At 45.8% G+C, this 14,521-nt stretch overlaps 1 protein-coding gene across 2 annotated transcripts in view; it reads right to left on the bottom strand.

Moving 5' to 3' along the window:
- AHCY (adenosylhomocysteinase) overlaps positions 1–14,521 on the bottom strand; it is a 55,602-nt gene that overhangs the window by 23,301 nt on the left and 17,780 nt on the right. For both annotated transcript variants that reach the window (XM_029612352.1, XM_029612351.1), the window contains exons 2-4: positions 7,692–7,882; positions 5,317–5,392; positions 49–201 (exon numbers count right to left, since the gene is read on the bottom strand). In XM_029612352.1, coding sequence (XP_029468212.1) covers positions 49–201; positions 5,317–5,392; positions 7,692–7,826 — 364 coding nt within the window. In that variant the 5' untranslated portion in view covers positions 7,827–7,882. The remainder of the gene's footprint in view (positions 1–48; positions 202–5,316; positions 5,393–7,691; positions 7,883–14,521) is intronic.

Genomic DNA, 14,521 nt, shown 5'->3' with positions numbered 1-14,521 from the left:
GGCAAAGTCTGTGGTACGCGGCAGAAACAGGTGATCTGATAGCGGTACCTTGCAGGAGCTCAGGGTACTTGGTGTGCACGAGGTTGGTCAGGTCTCCCCCGTCGTCCAGAATCATGTTCAGTGGCTTGCCGTTCTTGAAGTACAGCGTCTGTTTGATGCACCACACGTACTCCTCATCTGTTTCTCCCTTCCAGGCGTACACTGTGAATGGCACATACGCAGGGCAGCAATCAGACACAGACAAACAGCAGCACATATGTAGGATGAAGAGACTGAGATCAGATCACGGAGGGAGACAGACCCGCCGGAAACTTTCACAAGGAGTCCGGGAGCAGGGAATGCAAATCTCCGCTGTTCCACTGGCTGTGTGACCCTGGGTAAATTCCCTTAAGCTTTCTGCTGTTAGCCTCAACTCTTACAAGCTTCAGTTTTTCAGGAAAAGCAAAGTCTGTTTCTTGCTATAGCATGTCAGACACACAAGCAACGCAGCCATATGCAGGCCGCATGGCATAAAAGCCCCACAGATACCACACTGTCTCACGTTGGTATGATCCAGTGAAACAGATAAAAAGAGAGACACTTGCATTTTCTGTTTAAAAAAAAAACTAAACATGAAAATCCTGCCTCAGCAGGGCTTATCCTTCCTGTTCCTAACAGCAGTTTGTGACATCAGCTCGACTGTCACAGGACTGGAGGTGACATCACTGCATGGCAGCAGTGGTATTCTGGAGCTCTGTTGCAGGGAGACATTCGTATTTTATTTTATTCACCTGACACTTTCCTCCTGTTCCTTTGGGTCTGCAACTCAGTCAGAAACAGAGCTGGCATCTTGGTGCCATGAGCCTTAATTTGCAACTAATTAGGATTCCCTCCCCCCCATTGCATATCCCCCTTCAATGTTCCTAAGTCTGGTCATTCCAGCAACGGCACCAGGCCGGGGCCATGCACCACAGCTCCCTTCAGAAACCCTGCAATCATTGGCCCTGAAGCGTTCACCGGGACTCCATCCCCTCCTCCACACCAGGGGCTTGAGTGCTGCCTCTGCAGCATCCCCATCGCCAGGGGTCAAAGCATGGCAGGGCGCAACACTTGCCACCTGAGCCGCTGGGCCAGCCCAAGGTGAGTTCTTTAACTGAGTTCAGTCAAAGGTTTTTCCCCTCCCTTGGGAGGACACTGGCTCTGTCCTATTACAGTACATAAAAACAAACCATGAAAAGGAAACATCTATTTTGTATTTACTGTTTAAACTATTTATTAAACACAATTCAATTACAAATGACCTGATCTACAATGGTTTCTGATATACACCAAGTCAAGAAACTTACAGTCATTGCATCTAAACATTTTCTTTTTGTTTTATCATCCCCTCCCCCCCACATCTCTGCTGCATTTGACACAGTCAATCACGCCATCCTACTTTCAAGACTGCGCTCCTTCAGTATATCTGGCTCCGTTCTGGCCTAGGTCTCTTCATACCTCAACAGGACCCAACAAGTCCAAATCAGTTCAGTCCCCTCCTCCTTGATGCCTCTGAATTCTGGAGTACCCCAAGGTTCTTCCCTATCTGCTGCATTATTTAACTTCTGCCACACCTTTAATGACATCGGAGTGCACTATAAAATGTATGCAGATGATATCCAATTCTTCTTTCCCCTCAAGGAAACATGGGCTGTTACAGCAGCTTTCCTCACCCACTGTCTTATAACCATCCAAAAATGGCTTCACAGCAGCAACAAATTAGCTCTTAACATATCTAAAACGGAAATTATTCTATCATGCCATCCTGTTGCTAACACTCACAAACTCTTCTCCTCCAAGTCCCATTCCATCTTCCAAAGGGTAAGAAATCTGACTCCTCTCTCTCCATGTACAACCACATAAGGACTATTACTAACTCCTCCTATTACAAACTTCGCTTGCTCAGTCACTTTAAGCCCCTTCTTGAAAACTCCAACTTCAGGTCGGACCTTCAATCTCTACTATTCTCCGGGAAAGACTACTGCAACTCCCTCCAGACAGGTCTACCAGCGTATGCAATCCGCCCTCTACGGATCATACAAAACTCGGCAGCAAGACTCCTGACCAGCACCCCCATGCGTGATCACATCTCTCCTGTACTCAAAGCTCTACGCTGGCTCCCTATCTCCTACCGAGTACAATACAAGCTTGCCATGATCTTACACTCAATCCACAACCTACACTCCCCATGGATCTCCTCAACAATAAAAATCCACACCCCCTCTCGACCACTCAGATTATCTAACCTAATGCTACCAGATGCCCCATCTCCAAAACTCACCCACCTTGAGAAAACCAGGAAACAAGCATTCTTCTCCACAGGACCACTACTACTGGAACAGTCTACCTAAGGAAGTAAGATGTCTCCGAGAAAAGACCTTCTTTAAAAAAAAGCCCCAACAACTTCTCTTCAAGAAAGAATTCCCAATCCCAAATAATGGCACACCCCCAACTTGTCCTTCCTCGGATGGTACTACATAGCAGATTACTGCCCTCATCTCTGGCCACGATCTCAAATGTACTCACTAATTTGTCTCTCCCTCATCCGAAAGAATCATGTTATTCCCCTTCTTTATATATTTGATGCATTGTTCTATCCGTTCACTTGACTATTTTCTTATTGTACCCAGCTCTGAACGTGGGAAAGGAGGGTAATAAATGTTTTTAAATAAATGTAAACTGTACGTCAACTAGCCATTTCCTTCAAATATTTCAAAAAAAATCAAGATTTTGGAACCAAGCCCCATTACACAATATTTATACAAGTGGTTTATAGACCTTCATGACATCCCGTGGTCTCTTTGAGCATCTCTGCTCTTTTTAAGCCGCTTGTGGGATCATCTTTAATCATAGGGCTTTAATTCACCCGTTTTCAAATTATTTTTTTTGTTTTTATATTTGTTTTTTCAGGCAATTTTTCATTTAAGTAAAATGTACCATACGGTATTAAAGTATTCTTGTCATTCCATTTTTAAGTGATAAATTCCAGGTACTTCCCTTCGGAAGCAGAGCGCAGTTCATGGAGGGTGCTGCCCTTCCGATGGTAACAGAGTACAGTTCGACGTGACCACTTTCACGTCCAAAGCTGCCTCAGGAACTTCTCTGGCTGTGTGTCATTTCTCCCATTATTGGATGTTCTCGGTTACACTTTAATTCCTTAAAGCCGCAAACGTGTGCATTGCGTTGTCGTAATGCACACGTTCGCGGCTTTAAGGAATTAAAGTGTAACCAAGAACATCCCATCCAATAATGGAGCCACAACAGACGCCATGCGGACACCGCTGAAGACATAGGGTGTGCTGAAGTACATAAAAGGTCAAAGAGGGCATCTGCCGTATAGGCGACCGCTGACTCCATACGGGCCGCCTGTTCCGACTCCCCCGGAGGAAGGTCTTGGGCTGTCAATATTTGCTGAACCCAACGCAGCAAAGCCAGCTGCATCAGGCTACTGCATACATCAGCCCGTATCTAAGGCGGATACTTCAAAAATGCGCTTGAGCAACACTTTCAACTTCCTATCCTGAAGGTCTTTAAGCGCTGTGCCTCCAGTCACCGGAATAGTAGTATGCTTGGCTATGGCCGTGACCGCGGAGTCCACTTTAAGGAGGTCAAGCGAATCGGTAGGAAGAGGATATAGTTTTTCCATGGCTCTAGTAACCCTCAAGGAGGCCTCCAGGGTCTCCCAGTCACGGGACACAATCTGTGATAGCTTTGGGTGGAAAGGAAAAGTCTGTGGTGGAGTGCGAAGCCCCGCTAAAGCAGAGTCCCCCCGTAGATAAATCTGACGTATCCTGGGACAGAGGGAGTTCCAGCTCCTGGAACACGTGTAAGATCAAGGGATTCAGTTCCTCTCGCCGGAACAGAAGGAGGACCTGGGGGTCATCCCCCTCCACCTGGGTGGCATTCTCCCCCTTAGCTCCCATATCGTGAGTGAAAAACTCCTGCAAACCTGGATCCACCAGGTCCACCTGGTCAGGCAACCTATCCCCCGAGGAAGAAGGAGGGAAACTGGAATCCCCCTTTTCCTGACCCCTAGAGATCCTCAGGATCTTAGCTGGGCGACTGGGAATCCCACTCAGTCTCTGCCTCCATATATGCTTTATGCATCAAAAAGAAATTTCTAAGAAAAAAGGATGCCGCCGCTTTAAGGGCCCCCCCCCCGGGGGGAGGAAACAGAGGAGGAGCTGGGTCAGCAGGCAAACCGTGCAGTCTGTGCGGCGGGGACAGCGGAGGAGGGAGATCCTCTCCCTCCTCCGCGTCCCCGGTCCCCAGTCAGCGTCCCCGTCTGAGGCAGACAAAATGGCCGCCGCTCCTGCGCTAATCGGGAGCGGGCCAGGCCTCTGAACCTGGTCATCGTGTGCGCCGCGCGATTTCCTGCGCCTCGAAATGGCCGCCCCCCCGCGCCGAATCCAGACGCTTCGAAGGCCCCTCGCCCCCAGGGAGACACCGGGAGCAGAGGCCTTCGCGGCTCTCCACAGGAGTTACATGCCGTCCCCCTCGGCATGATTGGCAGCCGGGTGGAAGGTCCACCCCCTCCGGAGGCCCGAGAGACTGTCGGCAGGCGCAGCTGAGGTAGGAGAAAGCCAAATTAATAAAGAATTTTACCCTGAAATCGCTGTATTTCTGTTATCTTTACTTATTTATTTTTTTAATCAAGTACTCAGCCCACTGGGGACGGCACTGGGGGGAAAAAAAACCAGAGGAATTAATGCCTCTGAGGGGGAGAGTGACCAGCCCACTGGTAAGTCCTCCCCCCTCTTCTCACCGGGCTAGGACTGTTAACACTCCGGGTATTGCCTGCCTCTGTCTGGCCGCTCAGGAAAAAAGTTAGCAAGCAATCTTTTTTTTTTTTTTTTTTTTAAATGATCCAGTCAAAAGTTCTGTTCTTTGTCTCTATTATATAATTTATTTTTTTTTAAATGAAATCCAAACCTGGTGGGGCAAGGCCCCAGAAATTTTGAGATCAGGACCGCAGGTTATGCCTCTCAATCTGCTGGAGTCAGAGAAAATACTGAGGGATCGCAGGTGGCACCCCGGGTTTTCAGCTTTTCTCTGACTCCATCTGCTGGAAGGGAGGCATAACCCAGCAGTGTGGACTGATCCTGGTACGTACAGGGAACCACTATCATTTGTTCCTCGTTAGCAGGGTTTGTGTGAAACTGAGAAGAGCCAATGTGAGCATCTCTGGGGCTCACGCACCTGCGGGTGAAGACTCCTGCCTGTTCTTTGCAGCACTGCAGTGCCTCTTCACTTTTTCCCCCGATCCCTCTTTTGCACCTCTGTACGCCCAGTACTTACCAGGGATGCCAGTCTTTGCAATAGCAGCAGCCGCATGATCTTGCGTGGAGAAAATATTGCAGCTGGACCACTGCACCTGAAAGAGATGGGGGACAGACAGTATGAAGGAACACCCCCAAGAGTAAAAAGATGACACTCATTTTTTGTTAAGTACAGAACTGCACGGTTGCTTCAACTGTCGAGTCTATATCTGCATCCCTACCCTTTCAGCAATATAAAGTGGGCATTCCTAGTCGCACGTAATTGAACAGCTGTCACCATCGCATAAAGATGATTTTTATAGATTGGGGAATTTCAGCAAGCACCAAAATAAAGGAAAAGAGCCAGAACAGCACCCCTGGCACTGAGAAAACCCCAAGGGAGTGCTCAAGTTCACCAAATGGCAAGACCTCAGTTTATCAAAACAACTGAAGGATGGTGCTTCAGTACATGATGCCTATCAGCAGCATGGTTGGGTCATTGGCACAGTACTTTTTCTCAGAGGGATGAGTGCTCCATAACCCCGTGCTGGGATGCTGATTCAAAACCAGCTCATGGGGAAGTGTGCCCTCTAAGCACATTTTTTTTTGGGCACATTTATTCAGTATTAGCTCAGAAGAAAGAATGCTCCATATTGAGTTGACCCCATTTTCCGTGGCTTCCCGTCGCAGATCTCATGGACTCTGGCTCAGGAGGAACAGCTGTGCGCTTTGCAGCTGTCAACACCATCTCCAAGAGCTCTAAACAGTGCCTTTTGTGGAGTCAGGCACCATGCAAGGCCTGTTCTAAGACATCACCAATAAGAGGCGGCTGCAGCTCCACCCATTTGAACATGTAATCAGGGGAGCAGAAGCTGGTACGAAACCACCCATAAGGGGCACATTTATGAAATGTCAGTGTCTTCCTTGCAAAAGCACTTTAAATTTGACAGGAGCAGGGACAGCTTCCCCCCCCCCCCCCCACCAGAGGAGACTAAATGACCCTCTTCCTCTCTCCGACTCCTGGTTGACAGCATACTTCCTAAAAGGCAGCAAAAATCTAGCAAGCAGAGTGGAGAGACAAGAGTATGAACTTAAGGAATGCAACCCAGTGCCAGCTCCTTGCCCCGGTCAGGCTGAGGGTTAGCTTGGTTATACAGCACGGGTTTGCTGTATCCACACTGTGTGCGAGTAACTACGGAAAAAAATCTCTCTGTATATTACAACCCAGGGCTATTTCTTTGAGTCTCATGCCAGCTGTTACTAGCAGATTGCCATGAACAGACAAATGCCAGAGTCCTCAGTTAAGCTCTCCCATGTATCCAGACAAGACACCAGAAGAGCTGGAATGCCTGATACAATGGGGGAATTCTTCCTGAACAGCTAATGCATGGACTGGAGCAGCAAGACTGTGCCAGGATCCCATCATACAATTAAAAAAAAAAAGGGAGGGCTGCGGAGGAGAGAGAACAGCGTCACACGTGCCTATGACATCTGTTGCTGGGATAAACGGCGCACTGGAAAGCAGCTTTTTAATAATCAAATTCCCAAGGCAGCAGCGTGCTCTGTAAACTCTCTGCTATGCCCGCATACACAAGGTTTCTTGACATGGAAGTACTGCTCAGCTCTCACCTCCTGAGGCACAGAGTCTGCAATAAAGGATACCTAAAACCATTCAGAACATTTTACAAACAGGTCTTCTCCATATTGTGGAAGTGAGCATCACTGCAATACATTTTGAGATGCCTATTATGTCTGCATTTTCATTAAGTGCCACACATTCTAATGCCGCAGTCATATTTTATGCTTGACATTTTCATGCAGACAACTGAATCTATGTTTTTTTTTTTAATCCCTATTCACAACTTGCTTATTGTTATCAGTCGATTCAGATAATTTGGAAGCATTTGTATTTCTCTGCTGTTCATTTAAATCCATCTGTGATATCTCAGCTTTACCACATGCTCTCTATTGGGATATTCTAAATTCTGTTTTAAAAGCATCCCTTGAAGATAAACTTCAAGCCATGCACTCCTGGATTATTTATTTAGCGTTTTTCTATACCGGCATTCGAGATAAATATAAACCAGCATGATGTGATTCTTAACAGGGGGGTGTAAAGTAAAATAAAACTGAAAAAAAAAACTGAACAAGTGAAAAGAGAATCTGAAGTTACAATAAAACAAGGATGTTCAAACTGGGTGGAGGAAAGTCTAAAGGAAATTTAACATTAAGATCAATTATTTACAATGTTCTAAAAATGTCTGACTGTGGTTGTCGTTGAATTGTAGATCTGCACCTAAACAGATTTCCCACACTCTAAAATGTAAAAACAAATAAAGCTCCCCAATGGTCTTCTGGAATAAGCCGCACAGTGAAGCCGCACAGCGAAGCCCTAGTGCGCCATGAAGTGGATACCTCTGCTCCAAGGGCAGTCAGGGTCTCGATCAGAACCGCCGTCTGCAGCGTCATGTGGAGGCAGCCGGCAATCCGAGCGCCCTTCAGCGGCTTGGACTGCGAATGTGTCTCCCGCATCTTCATCAGCCCTGGCATCTCGTTCTCCGCGATCTCGATGGCTTTCCGGCCCCATTCGGCCAGACTGATGTCAGCTGCAGGAGGAAGGGACAAAGTTGCAGCAAGTTTAAACCATTTACTTCCCCGCCCAAAGGCGTGACAAGAAGCCGGCGGACGACTGCCCAACTAAGGATGTGGGGTATCCTGCACGCAGGCGGCAGAGAGACAGGAAGCCCGTGTCATGTTAGTACAAGTAAGGCACCCCCAGTCCTTATTTTGCTCATGTGTCTTTTCATTGGTAGCTCAAGGAGAGTTACTTTCGGGTACTTTAGGTTATTTCCCTGTCCCCAGAGGATCCAGACTCAGGAGTTCTGAAGGAATTGCTGGGGACACCACTGCCTCGGGTACAAACTTACATCTAGATGTACTAAGTCACGATTTTTTTTTTCCCCAACAGGATGGGTCCCCACTATCGCAGAGGGAGGGTGGCACCACGATAATAGGGTCCCTCCTCCGAAAATAAGTTGTAGCTGTATGGTGAATTTTGTCTCATGCCAAAACACCGTGGGACAAAATAACGTGGCAGCGGCCCCAATTTCACGGGAATGCCATCGTCTTAAATAGCTGATGCCTAAAAAAACGTGCTCAAAAAAAGAATAGCTGAATGGAGATCAAGGCTGACCTTCTGCTCACCTTGGTGCTGCCACTCGAGGTGGCCCCAACACCCAAAAGAAAAAAAAATGAATAAAATAATCACCCTGCAACAGCCCCCAGCCCCAACCCTATCTTCCATAAATTGTCCCCTCACCCTCCCACCCCAATAGTCAACCAAAATCATTGGGGGTATAGTGCCCCATCACCTCCCCCCAAATGTTCCAAAAAGGCATTGGGGTTCAGAGGGACCCACCCGCACCAAACCTCAAAATGGAGGAGGATCCCACCCTGGGGCGCCCCTAGCACCAGGCAGCACCATTTTTATAATTGGCGCCAACCTGTTCTTGCCCCATCAAGTGACAGGTATGGATGAGGCACTATACCCCCAACGAGTTTGGTTGACTACTGGGGTGGGAGGGTGCCTGGACCATGGCATCCCTTATTTGCAAGGGAAGGGGGGGGGTAGGGGGACAATTTATTTATTGAAGACAAGGTTGGGCCATCATTGCATGACTTTTTAATTTTCTTTTATAAACTTTCAGGAGTCTGTGCCGCCTTGAGTGGCTGCCCCAGGGTGAGCAGGGGTCAGCCTTGCTCCCCCGCTCAACTTTTATTTTGCCACAGCACTTTTATCCCCCCCCCCCGGCATGGCCCTTTAAATCCAATGAGGAAGCCTCAAGACCCGTGTTTAGGTCCCGGGGGCTCCTAAGTTAGATTTAATGATTCCCAGTGAGGTGGTGTTAATATATCGCAGCTGACCACTTTCTCAGTCAGCTTCAATAAATTGTTATCATAGAATTGCCTATTAATGAGCTGCTTTGCAAAATTATTGCTTTCACATCATATGCAAAGCACCTCACTGTAATAGGGGAGGGAAGCTGGGCAAGGCCATGCAAAATATGATATATGCTGTTTAATGCGTGATATAGCCCTATCATAGCTTGATGCATCTCCCAGTTAGGCTAAGTTTGTACTGAAGGCAACTATTCCCCAACAACCCTTTTTTGAACTCCTGGGTCTAGAAGACCAAGCAAGCCCTTTCCTCTAGCTCAGCTTCCCTTCCATACAGCCAGTGGGGTGGCTCAGACACTGTTTCTGTCTCACACCCTGGCAGTCCCACTTGTTCAAGACTGGCTTAAGCTCTTCTGTCCTGACAATCTGCAACTATTTCTTCCCACTTACATTTCTGTATTGGAATAACAGCTCTGAAAACTGAACTCCTCTATCCACATAGCAAGTACAGCACAGGCAGAGCCAGATTCCCCATACACTGCCCCATAGCTGCCAAATAATCCATTAATCCTATGCACACAATTCTGGAGGGAATGGTACACCAGGTGATGGGGGCATGGATTGGGATTGAGCAGTACAGGGGGTAATTACAGCTTAAAAGTAACATTTTATTGACTTAAGATGTTCAATACTGCTTGGCAAAACATGATAAAAGGATTTATTGAGTCTAACCATCTTCTAGGTACTCTATTTTAGAAAGGGGAAACAGCACCTCCATAATTACTCCGGTGTGATCTCCAGACCTCCAGTACAAACGAGCTGTACAGATTTAGTCAAAAGAGCCATAATATTGCAATAAACAGGGAGCTATTGCTGGCAGAAGATTCGGATTGGCCAGGTATCAATTGAGTGCCCCTGCTATAGAAAGAAGATCCTGGACTCCCTCCAAGAGGCGCTCCTCAGGCAACTGGGATCAGAACCCACAAGGGAGGGGATGATACTGGACCTGCTACTTAAAGAGAGGCAGCGTGTTTCTAATGTCACATATGGTGGTCACTTGAGGTGCAATGACCAATCTGATTTAATATTAGGGCAGAGGCAGAAAGATCACAGAAAGGGCCCCTGGTTCTTCAGGAGTGGGTGGGAGGTAGGGAAGTACCTGACAAGAGGTGGGAAGATCGAAGTGAAGGGGAAGAATAGGGGCCTAAACTCAAAGGCACCGTTTGAAGAGCAACAAAAGACAGCGGAAAGAGAGCTCGGAACGGTTTCCAAGAGAGGTGGCCAGAAAGGACAAAAGGTTTAGCATTTCAAAAGGTACAAGTGATCCTAGATAAGCCACACCCCTGAAAAGGCTGAAGGAAGCAAGGGAGGGAGTCAAAAGCACAAATGGAAGAAATTAACTGAGGCAATGAAAGAGCGACAGGCTTTATTCAGAGAGGGTAATAAGAGACGGCAATACAGCGATGGGATCAAGACAGACGTAAGGAGGAGGAATGTGGAGGCTGACAAAGAGAAAGCAGAAATACTGAACAACTATTTTTTGCTCGGTGCTCACCAAACAAGGGTTTGGAGAATAACCACTGATAGACGATAGGGGTAGATGTGACTTCATTTCTACAGAGGGTCTGGGTGGAGCTCGTAAAGATGAACAGGGCATTAGGGCTTGAGGGGAAACTAAAGGAGCTTAAACAGGTTCCGGCAGCTCTCCAGAGTTCTGGTTCAAGCTCTCTTTGAAGGCAGAAGTAGTTTCAACGGGTTGAAGATGCACAGACATCACGCCCTTCTTCATAAAAGGGGGCTGGTAACTACAAACCAGTCAGTCTGACCAGAAGGTGGGGAAGTTAATGGAATCGCCCGCAGGTGACGTATCAGGATAGAAGACAGCATGGTTCTACCGGAGGATTGTGTCAAACACACAATTTCTGTGTCTGAGTGACCAAGGACCTAGAACGGGGGGCACTGCTTAGATATCAATAGGTGTTTTGACATTTCCAAACAGGAGGTGCATAAATAAGTTGGACAGTCTGATGCTGGGTCTTACAGTCAAACTGGTTGAATGATGAAGGGTCAACAGTATGTGGTACAAGGAAAAGAGGCTTTAAGCGCAGAGTGCTTCAAGGATTAATCCTGGATCCCAGTTCCATTTGTCTCTTTGCAGCTAAGGTAGTAGAGACTTTTAGTAGCTGTTCAGGTCCTGGAGAAAACTGGAGTCCTTGAAGGCTTTCAAAGCATCATCAAAAGAACGCAGGACACGAGCTTTAGAGAACTCAAACACTCCTTCAGATGTTTGTGTGGTCCCAATAACCCAGTCGACAATCCCTGATATACTACTACTCCCTTCCAAATGCCAGCCATGTCAAACTTCACTATATAAGAGATTAGCTCAGCCAGCCACTAAATCTTGAGATTGCTTGCAGTGCTGGAATTTGGGGGGGTGGGGGGGGTAAAATGGTATTCTGGGACACACTGACGTTCCTGCTAAGTATTAAGACAACTGCTTTACCCTGCCTCAGGACAGGAAAAAGCAGGTGGTTACATGATTCAGCCACCCCAAAAAAGCTGCAATAGTCAACTAATGTTATTATAAGGCTTTTTAATTAAATTAAGTGTGAAGCAAGAACATTGCTTTTCCACAACTGAAAAACACAGGCCTCCACCATTCATTTTATCAAAGCTTGTGGCAAGTAGGCTGCATAAAGGGACAGGACGCCAAAAAAGCAGATATAACAGCCAATCGTATTGCACCTCCAGATCACTGATGGCCAAAATTACATTACGCTGATTATAGATATCAGACAGGAGGCAGCTTTAGTGTGTCACCCATGGAAATAAACATTCGATATGATCAGACTGAGAAGGTCAAGTCTAGAGGGATCTCATTTTCACAGGCAATTCAGCAATTAAATGCCCTGAAGTAAAAGTACATACAGAAAATTAGTGATAAGCATTGTCATAAGTAAGATGGGTAAGAAACCAAGACGACTGACATTCAACTCAGGATCCTTCCAATTACTACAAATCCCTTACCACTAGCTCTCAATGCACAAAAGCTTTTCCTGCCACAAAATATAAAAATGTTATAAAAAGTGTAATTTTAGAAAATAATTTTCATATTTCTGCTAGGGGATGAGATATGCAACCATATCTATTTATGTGGCGCATTCTCCCTTGGTGTAGCCTGAGGAGGTCACTAGAGTCGACATGTTGGTTGGGGCCAGAAGTGATGGTGTCCAGACAGCGGAACGTCTCACTGGCTGAAATGGGATTTGAAGGGAAGCCTCGGCATCAGGTATAAGAGCACCAGATTTCTGTTCCTAATGCTGCAGTTGGAAGGTTTTCCTTTTTGGAGAAGCTTCAATAAAATGGACTATTTTGTGCATATGAAGTGATATAAAGCTATATGCAAATTGGCGTAGAATTACCATCAGCTCTTGTAAACTGTGCAGAAGACATTTCTAAATGCATCAAATGCAAACAAAACTTGGCACAGAGGCAGAAGAAGTTTGAAAAGATGTATAGGGATGGACAAACTGTTTACCAGTAGAGAACAAGGAACCCTGATGCTTGACAATTCCCATTAACTTTGGAAATGGAGGGGTTTTTTTTCCCCTCCAAAAGAATCAACCCATGATCTGTCAGAGAACAAGAGGCTATTATTTATTTTAAATCTTTTCTATACCGTCGTTTGGTGGGGACCGTCACAACGGTTTACATTAAGGCACATAAAAGTAATAATGCTGCAATTTAACCGATTACAAAAGTGCCATAAGGTTCGGTAACATAGTTAGTTATCAATATTAAATGTAATGAATCTTGCCCAGGTCTCTCTATCCCGGTTTTGATTACAGACTTAACTTTAAAATTGTGACTGTCCTTTAAAAAACTATACATTTAGTGAATACAGCAGTGTGTGTGGGTGTTTTATTGTTCGTGCTTTGCTCGTCCCTGGTTTCTATTCACCCTTCTCTTTCTGAAAAGCTTGTTTAAAGAGCCAGGTTTTTAAACTTGCCTAATGTAGCTCTTCTGAGTTGATCCTTCAATAATTCTTTATCGTCTTGTACTTGTAGTGAGAATGAGCCTACCAGCCAGCATGTATATCCGTAGCCTTCCTTTCCGATACACTGCCGCTCAGCTTCACCTGCACTGGGGAAACAGAACAAGCCCTGGGGATCTGAGCACAGAATCAGTGGAAAGCAGTTTGCTGCAGAGGTAAGAGCAGCTGGCTCCTCCAGTTGACATCCTTCATTGATATTTGGTGCTGAATTTCCAGATGAAGCAGCTGTGCTTGGTTGGTATGGAAGGTTATTTCACTTTAGTAGAAATGTTGATGATTATATGGAGATTATGAATGAGAGGTAGAATGAATGATTCAGCAGCAGCAGGAAGAATGGTATCTCCTCATCTAGCCAAAACTATGAACAGCAGATAATTTATCTAATTTAAATGCTGTAAAATTGACCTTCTGTAACTATCTTTGCAGAAATATAAAAAGTTTAGTGTTTGGGTAATTGCCAGGTTCTTGTGGCCTGGTTTTGGCCTCTGTTGGAAACAGGATGCTGGGCTTGATGGACCCTTGGTCTGACCCAGCATGGCAATTTCTTAGTTTCTTATGTTCAACCTGGTGAGTTGTTTCCTGCGTTGGTCAAATTGGCAGTGATGACTTTTGACTCAATCTGGGAACAGTTAGCAAAATTTATCATCTCTCTTTTGGATTGCTCTACTAAGATTCAATTGTCTGGGAAAATTGATTCTAGGACACCAAGGTTTGAGGGTCAGCATCAAGAACATGCAGAGAAAATTCTTGCTTTAGAGGGTGCCGTGGAAAATATTCAATCAGTGAATGCTACCTTAATTCAGAAGCGAGTATTTATTTCGGGAAGGGTGGAATTTCTAGAGAACCATTTGAGGCACCTAAATTTTCCCCAAGTCGATTTGTGAATTACTCCTGATAATTCTTGAGAAATATTTGATTCAAGAAGTGCATTTATCTGAAGACTGTATTCCACCTTTCATTAAAGTGTACTTTTTACCATCTGGAGTGCATCTAAAGGCCCAGCAAGATCCTGGCATCTTATATTTAACACTGCTTTAGGAACGTTCTGGTCCAGAGAGACATGAGAGGGCTACCTTGTTAGTTTCCTTCATTCCTGAGCAGGACTCAAGTATGGTCATGAAATCATATTTCAAAAATAGGAACGTTAAATGTTTTGGGTCAAAATGTTCACGTCTATCCTGATTGGACTAGAATTACTCAAGAAAAGATGGAAAGGTTTTTGGCGTTACATCAAGTCAATACGATGGAGCCTCATTGATACTGCATTATCCATGTAAATGCATATTAAAATACA

The sequence above is a fragment of the Rhinatrema bivittatum genome, chromosome 8 (genome assembly GCF_901001135.1).
Source record: "Rhinatrema bivittatum chromosome 8, aRhiBiv1.1, whole genome shotgun sequence".
Taxonomy (NCBI): domain Eukaryota; kingdom Metazoa; phylum Chordata; class Amphibia; order Gymnophiona; family Rhinatrematidae; genus Rhinatrema; species Rhinatrema bivittatum.
Note: the sequence above shows the minus strand (reverse complement) of the source record. Positions and strands in the feature narration are given on the sequence as shown.